We start from the raw sequence: 13,128 nt of genomic DNA on the forward strand, positions 1-13,128 counted from the left end.
GATCCCCCTTTGCCAGTGCCAGATTGTGGAAAGCACAGCATGCAGCCACAATCAGTGACACCTGTTCTGGGGGGTATTGTAGTATACCCCCTGAATGGTCCAGGCATCAGAAGCGCATCTTGAGAAGACCTATGGCACTCTCTATCACCACCGTTGTGGAGGCATGACTCCTATTATAACGTTGCTCTGTTTCTGTTCTTGGGTGGCGGTGTTGCGTCATAAGCCACCTTTTCAATGGATAGTCCTTGTCACCCAGCAGCCATCCATCCAGCCGAACTGGAGCACTGGAGAGTATTAGCACCTGTCAGTGTCTGAGGATATAAGTGTCATGGGAGCTGAAAGGGTAACTTGCACAGACTTGCAGAATCTGCATCCCGTGGTCACGAACCATCTGAACGTTTATCGAGTGGAATCCCTTCCTGTTGACGAAGGCACCCGGCTGACCTGCTGGTGCCTTGATGGCCAAATGTGTGCAGTCGGTTGCACCCTGGATGTGGGGGAACCCAGCAATCACCGCAAACCCTCCGGCTCACTCAGCCTGGCTGGCCTTGTCTGTACGGTAAAGAGTAAAGAGCAGTACCCAGCTGAACAGAGCTTTTGTCATCATCTTGATGCAACTGTGGACAGCTGATTGGGACACTCCACACAGATCCCCCACTGACCCCTGGAAAGAGCTGGTTGCATAGAAGTTGAGGGCCACTGTGACCTTCAGAACCACTGGCATGGGGTGTCCACCCACACAGTCTGAGCTGACCTCAGGCCCAATCATCTGACAAATGGAGGTTACGGTCTCCCTGGAAGACGGAGCGTCCTTCGGCATTGCACCTTGGACTTGCTGAGGTAGCTGTATCACCACAGGATAGCGGCATCTTCTGCGGCCCCTTACGCCTTGGGCTACCTGCTGGCCCTGCACCCCTTGTGCCTGTGCCTCTCCTCCCACAGATCACTCTCCTGGAAGCTGCATTGGGACAACTGGCTTCCTCTCCCTTCTGCCCCTCTCTACCTCCTCTGAGGAAGTGACTCGAACAGAGACCACAATCCCCACTACCAGGGTAAAAGAAGGCTGTCTGATACCTGGAAGGGTCCACATGGTCTGAATCCTCTGGGAGACACTAATGAGTCCTGAAATGAACCCTAGAAATGCTAACAATGAAACCCCAAACAGAGATGAAGCTGTCAAGTACCAATAAGCAACCAGCAGCAAACTATCTCCAAACCTCCTCACTACTCACAGTGGCAATGCTTTTGACCCTTTTTAGCCCGCCCTTGGATGAGGGTTTGCAAAATGTTGGCTGCCTGCTTGCCCATTTTGCCCGTGCAATGAGCGCGAAATCGCCCAGGCAACATGAAATCTTAATCAATTTCCTTTTTAATGGCCTTAACTGGTCTCTTAATTGATGGCGGATGCGGCTCCGACACCCACACTCTCCTGCCGACCGAAATATCGCGCAAGCGCGGGATGATATCAGACTTTTCGCGAGACACCATCTCTTGCAATTTCATGTCCAATTGGTGTAAAATTCCGCCCTATATCTCAATAACATGCTTCCATTATCAACTGAGCCATTAGGGAAGGTATAAAGCAGGATTTCTAATCCAGAAATACCCACCACCCACCCCGGAAGTCCCCAGGTAAGGACTGCACAGCAATTGCCCGGGAAATCCAAACTTCCCTGAAATGGGAACCATCCGAAAGTATGACGTAAATCACAAATTTTGGAATGTTCCAACTGTCTTACAGTAATAATTACCTAGAAAAAGTTAGAAGAGTTAAAACCACTTCTAACTTCTGGGTAACTATTGTAGTGCAAACGTCCCTCCCTCCCACCCCAACCTCCCACGGGACTCCCATCACTTCCCCTGAACCCCCCACCCCCCAAGGGATCACTCGACTAATCCCCGACCCCATGGGACACCCCCACAACTGCCTTCCCCTCTCCCAACTACCCTCCCCACACCCCCACCGACCACCCGGTCACACCCCACTGACCACCTGACACCCCCATTGCCCACTGACCATTGGACACATCACACTGAACTCTGCCCCTGCTAACCAATCTCCACTGACCACCCACCCCCACCAACTAACCACCTCCCCACTGACTACCTGAAATCCCCACCAACTAACCCCCCTAACCAACCCCCCCACAATGGCCAAGTCTCAACTGGCCACCTGACCCTCAACCCCCCGACCACCCAAATCCCCAGTGACCGCTTGCCCTTCCAAACACCGAACCACCCCCACCCACCATCTCCCCAATGACCTCTGACCACCAGTTGGTGGGGGGGCGCTGACTACTCGGCCCCACCCCCCCACCAACCACCTGATCCCACCCACTGACCATCCCCCTAACCATCTACCACCCCCTACTGACCACCGAGCTACCCCACTGACCACCCAAAACCCTCCCACTGACCACCTGAACCCCTACTGACCACACGCCTCTGAACACCCAACTTCCCCACCACTGACCACCTCCCCAATAACCGGACAACCCCCAGCTGACCACCTGACACCCACACCCACACTGACCACCAGCTCTCTCAACATCCACCCCCCCACCACCATTGACCACCTTTCTAATGAACACCCCTCTGACCACTTGGCCCCCACACCCATATTGACCACCTGACTCCCCCATTCACCACCTCCCACTGACCACCCGACCCCCCTCCCAACAACCCAACATACCCCCCTGACAACCCCACACCCGATGGCCCCCCAGTCCCAAATGGACCTTACAAACCTATATTGTCACTGGCTTCTCAAAGTGGCTGGACCTTTAAATATCTGCTTTGCAGCGGCTAGTGCTGTAAAAAAGGGGGCATGGCTTCCTTATCTCGACAGAAGGCTTAGAAATCTGCTGTATTACGCTGTTCTCACCTGGCCTGAGTCAGAAGGTTGGATGAGAAAGAAACGGCTTCATTTCCAGGTAAGCAAGTAGGAGTGGAGTGGTAATCTGACTTACTACTCCATGCAAGTTATGTGCCCTTATGTCTTCTTCACAACTTACTTTCCTACCTATCTTTGTGTCATCAGCAAATTTGGTCCCTTCATCCAAGTCATTAATATAACTTGTAAATATTGGAGGACCCAGCACTGATCCCTATGGCACTCCACCCTTCAGACCGTCCAAACCGAAAATGACCCATTTATGCTTAATCTCTGTTTCCTGGTAGCTGAGCAATTCTCTATCCATATCACCCTCTACACGTTGAGGAAACTTACCCTGTCATGCATTCCCAACGCAACACATCCCTATTTTCCTAGCCCCCAAACCCGGTCTCTGCTCCCTCCACAACGAGGTTGGGAAAATTCAGCCTGCTGATTAACACCACGCCTAATGGATTTTACTGTATCCTTAATTAGTCAGGGAACTAACCAAAATGTGCTTTGTTTCTACATCCCATCTGATTTTACCCTCTATTGAAGTCAACAAGAAAATCAGCATTCCACCTGACCCCATGGGTTTCCCACCTGACAAGTTAGGTTAAAACTGCCCCATACATGTTTCCCAATGAAAGGCGTGTTACTGAATTTGTAAAAACAAAGATATATATTTGAGTATTTGAGGAAAGAAAAAAAAGTCAACATTTCGAGTCCGTATGACTCTACTTCAGAGCTAAAGAGAAGTAAAGATGTGATTAAATTTATACTGTTTGGGGTGGTGGAGCAGGAGAAACTGGATAGAAGGCCAGCGTTAGGTCGAGGCAAAGGAGAGATTGCCAGAGATGTCATGGACAAAAGGAAAAAGGGGTACTAATGATAGTGATACTGGCTAGAGGAGATGCTGATGGTGGCATTAAGGTCAGAAAGCAGAATGTGATAATAGCAAGACAAGGGTAAGCACTCTGGAAAAAACAACATGAACAAGTAACAGATGGCCCTTGTAGGGGTGGGGTGGGGTAGGGGACGGGACGGTGGTGGGGAAAAAGATTGAAAATAGGATACAAGGTGGGGATAAAACAATGAATAAAAATGAAAATAAATTTTAAAAAATAAAAACAAGTGGATAAAAAATAAAACTGAAAATGAATATTGAAAAAAGGGGATATAAAAGGGGGTGAGGATGGAGGAGAGGCTTCATGGTCTGAAGTTGTTGAACTCAATGTTAAGTCCGGAAGGCTGTAAAGTGCCTAATTGGAAGATGAGGTGCTGTTCCTCCAGTTTGCATTTTGCTTCACTGGAACATTGCAGCAGGCCAAGAAGGGATGTGTGGGCATGAGAGCAGGGTGGAGTGTTGAAATGGCAAGCGACAGGAAGGTCTGCGTCATGCTTGCAGACAGATCGAAGGTGTTCCACAAAGCGGTCACCCAGTCTGCATTTGGTCTCTCCAATGTAGAGGAGACCACATTGGGAGCAGCAAATGCAGTAGACCAACTTGAAGGAAGTGCAAGTGAAGTGCTGCTTTACCTGAAAGGAGTGTTTGAGCCCTTGGACGGTGAGGAGGGAGGAGGTAAAGGGGCACGTGTTGCACCTTCTGCGATTGCATGGGAAGGCGCCGTGGGAGGGGGTTGAGGTGTTGAAGGTGATGGAGGAATGGATCTGGGTGTCCTGGAGGGAACGGTCCCTATGGAATGCCAACAGGGGATGTGAAAGGAAGGTGTGTTTGGTGGTGGCATCATGCTGGAGTTGGCCGAAATGGCGGAGGATGATCCTTTGAATGCAGAGGCTGATGGGGTGAAAAGTGAGGACAAGGGGGATCCTATCATGGTTCTGGGAGGAAGAGGAAGGTGTGAGGGCAGAGATGTGGGAGATGTGTTGGACACAGTTGAGGGCCCTGTCAACCACAGTGGGTGGGAAACCTCGGCTAAGGAAGACAGAAGACATGTCAGAAGTGCCGATTTGGAAAGTGGCATAATTGAAACAGACACGACAGAGGCAAAGGAACTGAGAGAATGGGATGAAGTCCTGACAGGAAACAGGGTGTGAGGAGTTGTAGTCGAGGTAGCTGTGGGAGTCGGTGGGCTTGAAAAAAGCTGTGGGTCAGGGCCTCTTTTTTTGGTACATCGATGACTGTTTTTGTGCTGCTTCATGCTCTCGCCTGGACCTGGAAAAATTGATCAATTTTGCTTCAAATTTCCACCCATCACCTTCACATGGTCCATCTCTGACACTTCCCTTCCCTTCCTTGACCACTCTGCCTCAATTTCTGGTGATAGACTGTTCACCAATATTCACTACAAGCCCACCGACTCCCACAGTTACCTCGACTACAGCTCCTCACACACTGCTTCCTGTAAGGACTCCATCCCATTCTCTCAGTTCCTTCGCCTCCGTCGCATCTGTTCCAATGATGCCACTTTCTAAAATGGTGCTTCTGACTTGTCTTCCTTCTTCCTTAACCGAGGTTTCCCACCCACTGTGGTTGGCAGGGCCCTCAACCGTGTCTGACCCATCTCCTGCGCTTCTGCCCTCGCATCTTCCTCTCCCTCCAAGAACCATGATAGGATCCCCCTTGTCCTCACTTTTCACCCCACCAGCTTCCTCATTCAAAGGATCATCCTCCACCATTTCCGCCAACTCCAGCATGATGCTACCACCAAGCACATTTTCCCTTCACCCTCGCTGTCAGCATTCCGTAGCGACTGTTCCCTCCGGGTCACCCTGGTCCATTCCTCCTTCACCCCCACGCCTCGTCCCCCTCCCACGGCACCCTCCCATGCAATCGTAGAAGGTGCAATACCTACCCCTTTACCTCCTCCCTGCTCACCGTCCAAGGGCCCAAACACTGCTTTCAGTTAAAGCAGCGCTTCACTTGCACTTCCTTCAAGTTGGTCTACTGCATTCGCTGCTCCCAATGCGGTCTCCTCTACATTGGAGAGACCAAACGCAGTCTGGGTGACTGCTTTGCGGAACACCTTCGATCTGTCCGCAAGCATGACCTAGACCTCCCTGTCGATTGCCATTTCAACATCCCCAACGCAAACCGGAGGAGCAGCACCTTATCTTCCGATTAGGCACTTAACAGCCTTCCGGACTTAACATTGAGTTCAACAACCTCAGACCATGAAGCCTCTCCTCCATCCTTTTATATCCCATTTTTTTCAATATTCATTTTCAGTTTTATTTTTTATCCACATTTTAAAAAAATTATTTTCATTTTTATTCATTGTTTTATCACCACCTTATATCTTATTTTCAATCTTTTTCCCCACCACTGTCCCTGCCCCAAACCCCCACCTCCCCACACGCCCCCCGACCCCCACAAGGGCCATGTTGTTCATGTTGTTCTTTCCACAGTGCTTACCCTTGTCCCGCTATTACCACATTCTGTTTTCTGACCTTAATGCCACCATCAGCACCTCCTCCAGCCAGTACCACTATCATTAACACCCCTTTGTCCTTTTGTCCATGACATCTCTGGCAACATCTCCTTTGCCTCCACTGGCCTTCTATCCAGCTTCACCTGTTCCACCCCCCTTACACAGTATAAATTTCATCACATCTTTACTTCCCTTTAGCTCTGAAGAAGTCATACGGACTTGAATCTTGAACTGTTTTTTTCTCTCCACAGATGCTGCTAGACCTGCTGTGTTTTTGCAGCATTGTGTTTTTGTTTCAGATTTCCAGCATCCGCAGTATTTTGCTTTTATACATTTCAGTGTTTGCTTAAATTTCTCAAGTCTGCAGCCTTTGGCAAATAGGTGCAAACTGTTCCCTACTCACAATCATGATTCTTGTGTGTTGATTGGCTTTTGATTTCCCATTTCCTCTACTGCTCTCCTGAAGGTGCTAACTCTTGCTGGGAAAAGTTCCATAAACCACTGCTCCATTACAGCACCAAGCAATTAACAGAAAGTGGGATTAAAAACAGAACATATTGGACAGACTCAACAAGTCCATGCTGAGTATTTCCAGCATTTTCCCTTTTAATTTAAATTCCCAGCATCTGCAGTATTATGCTTTTGTAAGAGAAAGGGCCCTATGAGTAGACGTATAGTCCAAACCACCAATTTTGCAAATAACCAAACAATCTGTTGAGCTTTCTATACAATTGAATAGCGTCCTTGTATAATGCATGTCGCAATTCGCCACTGTTGACTGTTGAGGAGCTTTATTTACACGTCCTGCATCTTCCTGATCAGTATGAGCATCAGATAACATGGTCAGTATATCAGATTGGCAATGCATCCCTTGCAACTCCACCCCGTGCCTTGCAAACTCAAGGCAGCAAACAGTCCGCAAGTTTACCGCGCGCGGCAGGCTGGGAACTGTAGTCCCCACCGTGCTGGCGCGCTGACGGCAATGAACGGCCGCTAGCGCCATAGGAAAACTCCAGCGACCAGAAACCACCGCGGTGGGGGGCGGGGCGGAGGGCTGCACGCCAAGCGCTTTGCCTTGTTTTGGTCACGTGGGGGCGGAACGCTGTCCAATGAGGGCCGCCCGGGGGCGGAGAGGCTCCGGCCGAGTGGAGATTGTTCTTCACACGGGGAGCGAAGGAGACGATATCGATCGTCGCTGTTTGTACCTGCGGTGAATCGAGAGCGAGAGAGGCGAACGGGATAAGAGTGGGATTTATCCAAAAGTTCACAGGGAGGAAAAAAAAAAGTAGTACCAACTTTCTTCTGCTGCTGCTGTCGCCGCCACCATCTTCCCGATCGTCGTTTTTTTTCCCCCTCACCTTCGGTTTGGGTTGAAAAGCTTGAAAGTTTTTGAACCGTAGGAAAACATCGCTCCCCCCCCTCCCTCTCTCCTCAAACCCCCCCTCTCCTCACCCCCTCGTCCTCCTCCATCTTCACCACCCCGGTCTTGGATCCGGGAATCCGGGTTGGCGGGGGGGGGGGGGGGGGGTGGAATTCAAACCATGTCCCCGATCGTTCAACGGCCGTTGAGCGCGCCGGCGCTCCTCTTGCTGAGCGGAGCGCTCGCGCTGGCGCTGCTGGGCGCCCGGACCCCGAACGCCGCCGTCGCCGCCCTGGAGCAGCCTCGCGCCTGCCCGGCCCGCTGCTCGTGCCCGGGTCAGCAGCAGCAACAGCAGCTGCAGCGGGAGCTGCTGGACTGCAGCCGCCGGAAGCTGAGCCGGGCGCCGGCCCCGCTGCCCAGCTGGATCGTCCGCCTGTGAGTATCTTCGCTTCGTTTTCCGCACCTTCCAGAACGCGCGCCGAGATGCGATGCAATCGCAGTATTTATTTATTTTTATTATTATTAGTAGTAGTCACCGCACCGCAACTTTGCTCTCCTTGAGTTTCCAGCAACTTTTCTAGGCTGCCAGCTTTGGTGGGGGCCGTCTTGGGTCCAAACTCTCTCTCTCTCTCTCTCTTGCACACAGTACGGGCCACATCGGTGGGGGTGGAGGGGAAGAAAAAAGGATTTGGAATGGGTCTGCCAAAGTTGCGGCTGAGTTGAGGTCTGGATGATGGATCGTGGTGCCAGAAGTCTTGCTGCGTCTGCGTTTGATTCTAGAAATGCATTTTCTGGTTGCCATCCAATTAAAACAGTTGGTACCAACCCTCTCTATAACACAAGCCAGTTACAATAACTGCATTCAGTTAACAGCCCGTGGATTGCACTGGTCTCGCAGATGGCGTTTAAAATCAGGTTACGGTATTGCCTTCGGAATATGTCGAGTGCCGTCCAAAGTGTCCCAATTAAATTCCGCTCTAAAAAATTGGTCGCAATGAAGGTTCTGCGCTGCGAGTTTATTCAAGACGGTTTCCTCAATTGCACGGTTGGTTAACTTAGGAACGGCATGAGTTAATATGGACCCAAATGGTCCCGATGTGTGATCTGAGACCTCTGATCTCAGCCAGGTTGCAGCGTGCTAGCTATTTTGTGGCCCAGGTTTGGTGGAGGAAAGTCTACTGGGGTTCATAATTCTGATCGTTATCTGGATGCACATGCTGTGGAATATTGGGCGAGGACAGAATTGTATTTGGTCTGTGATGCTTTCTGCAGTGGAATAGTTGATATAGACTCAAATATGAACGCCCCCCCCCCCCACCTGGGTGAAGTACCAGAGTGCTGACGGTACATATGTCCCCAACTGTGTCCAAATGGAGCAAAGGTCCTCAGAAGGAAGAAGTATAGAACAAAGAAATCGATAGGAAAATAGAGGGGAAAATTAATTGAAGGATTATGTGGTAGTTGGAGTAATATTAATAGTATAGTTTTGTCCATAAAACTATTAAAGAAATCAAGGGATAGACACTCTCTTAAAGTTTTGCAATTCTCCAACCACATTTGAACATGAGCTGAAAAGGGTCTAAATGTTGAACAAAGCAGGAAAACTTGCAATTAGTTGTGGCTAATTCCTTTTAAATTAGCTCATCTGGAGGTCACGCTGCCTTATTCACAATACTTGACTAGCTCTTTTAACACACTTTTTCAAACATTTGAATGCCAATGGAATGAATAACTTCCAAGGATTAAATTGTAATAAATGCAACAGATTTCCAAAATAAGTTACATGATTTATAGAAAATGTGCCCTTTGTCAAATTAAAATGCCTAAACTTTGTATAGGTTACATATTAAATAATAGGTTCCAGTATATTCTATCTGACATTGAAAGTGAATGAATTTCTTTGGGTGAATACCCTTTATGAGATGTTCTTTTTTTCACCTCGTAGTGAGTTCTAACATTGCACTTTTTGTTTAGAGCCAAATTTTGAGGTTTAGTTGGATCAAACTTGGATTCCAGCTTTCCTTTATTATTGAACAATTATTATTAATAATACATTTTATTGTGCCTCATTTTAGTTGCTGTAAAATACCAGCTCCTTCCAAACATGAAATTAATTTTTCCAAGTTTTGTTAAGCATGATAAAGTGGCTCAAATTCTAATTTATGTGGTTAGAATTTCATTTTGACAATATCAGGTCAACCATTAAATGTGTTCATAATATTTAGGAGTTTGGAATTGCTTCACAGTAATGTCTTCTGAAAGATAATAAGTAGATTTTTTTGTATTAAGTATGAGCTAATAATGAAGCTCATGGATAGTCATGTTTGAATTATTCCATTATTTCATTCAGAGATTTGGATTTTTACTCAAACGCTCCTCTTGGTCAGTGGAGAAGTGTTAATGAGAAAAGCAGCTGTGAATAGTTTCCAGTTGTGTAAACAAGTACTAGCAGTGCTGTTGGTGCACAAGCTGTGATCACCCTTTGGAGAGTTCTGCCAGTTGTTCAAATATCAGTGAACATCTCTTCTGTTTACACCAAGCCATGTGTTAATGTTATCAGAGTGTAAATACTTATTAAGCATATTCACTAGCAATCAAATGTTTCCTGAGGAAAGTAATAGGCTGTGTTGGGGTTGATTTGAGGAAGTGTTTCATATAATTCACTGTCCTCCTGAAGCTAGCCTTGTGAACATGGAGTAATATAACAACTCTTCAGACAACATATCATTGGCCCATTGAAAAAACAGTTCTGAAATCTTCCTTTAATGTCCTTGCTGTGATTCTGGAATTGCTTTTGGAAGTTTTTTTTTATCCCTTTCCTAATAACAACAAAGAAATGAATGTAGACAGTGCTTTTCATGTCTTCAGGATATTCCAAAGTACTTCACAGCCAATTAATTACTTTTGAAATACAATAGACAAACACAGCAGTCCGTTTGTACACAGCTAAGCCCTTTAAAGCTCAAATGAAGTAAGTATTGTCTAGACTCTGGAAGAACTCCCCAGCTCTCCTTTGGATAGTGCTATTGGTTCTTATGTCCACCTGAACAGGTGGACATCATTCTTTCATTTCTTAACCAGCTAGAGGGGTTATAGTTTTTTTTATTCAGCCATCCTAGTTTGTAATCTGTTACACAACATTGTCACCCCATTCCAAAAAAAAGTTACCTGAACCACCTTTTTGATAACTATTACTTTATTCCTTGTTCCCTCCTCTTTCAATTTTGTGACCAAATTTAAATAGACCTCTTTCAAGCTTTTCCATCACCATCTCTTTATTTCCAAAGAGTGAAGTCCCAAGACAGATTATTTTAACTTAATCTTAAAATTCTGGAATCAGCTTTGGAATTCTCATTCTGGACTCCTTCTGTCTTTCCTTTTGTTACAAATATTGGAATTAAACCTCAGCACTAAAGATGCCCCCCCACTATGGCCATAAAATACTTCACCATCATCTCTTTAACCTTTAACAATTCTCTCATCTGTAACAACACATCTCAACATTTATTTGTTTACCAACAGTTTTAACCTATTCACCAAAGTCTTCAGGAAATCCACCTTCTTGTTCTTAAACATAATCTCTTGATTTTACACTTGTTGAAATTTATCTGTAACCTTTCTGGCGATTTACTTAGCCTATCCACATTCCTTTGAATTAATACCCATCAGTTAGCATTACTGGCCACTGCACCCAGTTTGGTGTCTTCTGCAGACACTGGCAACCAGTTTCACTTTTGACACCCCCATGTACCACCATATTAACTTGGCTCCCTTTCAACCAGCATAAATTCAACCCTATATTTTGCTAGATGTCTTATAGTTGTGGAAGCATCATGAAAATTTAAAAGTTCCACGATCCCCGCATTCTCTCAGGACCTTGTGGCATTGAAATTTGTCAGTTTAAGTGCTCTGTGAGAACCAAGTACTATTTATAAATTTTTAAAAGTACAGTTTAAAAAGTAAAAGTTGAGTTGGCAATAAAGTATTGGTGCCAACATGCGATCAGCTGTGATGTTTTCAATGTATTGTACAATAAAATCAGATGTTATTTTGATCACATTATGCTTCCCAAGATAGCTTGATACAGTCTGTCAAATGATAGCACAATAATTTATTTCCTTCAACAGCATTTCTCTAGCTTCTTTATGAAGCACTCACAAGGTATTTCATAGAGGAAATGCAGTCTGCAATGGTCGAGTTAGCAGAGATGGCATAAGAATGGTCAGAAATAAGATTGAGGAGGCTTTTAAAGACTGAGAAGAAGCTCAGTGGGGGGGTCTGGTGCAGGTTAGACTGTGTGTTACGGAGACTCAGTTACCATTATTCATCTTTTTTCAGGCATTGGAAAAGGTATTCTACTTTGTAAAAATTCTCCTGACCATTATCAGCACCATTCTATGACCGATAAGCAGCAGGCACAATTAGAATGAGGAAAGTTGAATATTTTTCATGTTTACAAGCTAAATAATTTTCTATATGCAAGTGACTTGGACAGTTATTAACTTGGAACATAAATGCAATTTAGGGAGAATTAAAGTTTTTCAGTAATTCCCAATTTATTGAGATTCCCAGCCTATTCCAGACCCTCAGCATGAGGCACTGGGCAAGCCTTTACCCCACAGTGCAAAATGAAAAGGAGCCAATTCCAACGTCTAACAAAAATGTCATCCTGGGAGCAGATTACATGCAAAAGTGAGTAAGGTGAAAAAAAAGGAACATTTAATTGATGAACTCCTTGATGTGAGAATTTAAAAATAAAAGCTCCTTCAATTGGGAATCAAGTTTCGAACCTCATGAACATTTACCTGATGCTTTGTTTTATGTGTAAATCAGTTCCAGTACAATTTCATGTTAGTCTAGTTCAGTTTTGTCTACGGTCTAAGTCTCTACTTGAATACAATCAGTGATTTACACCAATGCTAAGTGGTTATAATGTAATTCCCGGAGTCGCAGCATACCAGATTCCTGAGGGAAGTGGAGTCAAGGCTGTTGTCTCGAAGGGAATTTCATTCAAGTTGCCACACAGATTGTAAAGTCCCTGGCCTGATAAATTGCATGATCTTCGCTGACGGTCTGCAGTTGGCTTAGTGTACTTATTTTAAGGAAGGGGAAAATCAATTTGCTTCAATTCCTGATTGGTATTCATTAACTCCTGCTGAACGTGCAAATGTGTTACCTAAGGAGGCTAGGATCTCGCTTTCTGTGATGACTTCTTTGATAAATAGCTCTTGTTAAAAAGCATATTGGTCAGCCTTGTGTATTGGCATCAGACAGTTGGTGCCAGCCATAGAACTACTTCAGTGTGAATTGCTGCTTTCAGGGAGGAGGGGTAAAGGAAGAAAACTGTAGGGGAAGTAAAGAGAAATTAACTTTGAGTGCCAAAATATGCACTCTGTCGTAATGAGATTTTTTTTTTCAGAGCACACTCTTAAGACTGAGCTGTTCAACTTGTGTTGGCATTTGAGTAACTTTCAGTGAATTGAATTAGCTCTTTGTTGTCA

The 13,128-nt window shown here is 46.0% G+C and overlaps 1 protein-coding gene across 1 annotated transcript in view; it reads left to right on the forward strand.

Moving 5' to 3' along the window:
• Positions 1–7,808: 7,808 nt before the first annotated feature.
• lrig3 (leucine-rich repeats and immunoglobulin-like domains 3) overlaps positions 7,809–13,128 on the forward strand; it is a 62,119-nt gene continuing 56,799 nt past the window's right edge. Inside the window, exon 1 of the mRNA XM_078567843.1 lies at positions 7,809–8,062. Coding sequence (XP_078423969.1) covers positions 7,809–8,062 — 254 coding nt within the window. The remainder of the gene's footprint in view (positions 8,063–13,128) is intronic.

Source organism: Cetorhinus maximus, chromosome 22, assembly GCF_964194155.1.
Source record: "Cetorhinus maximus chromosome 22, sCetMax3.hap1.1, whole genome shotgun sequence".
NCBI lineage: Eukaryota > Metazoa > Chordata > Chondrichthyes > Lamniformes > Cetorhinidae > Cetorhinus > Cetorhinus maximus.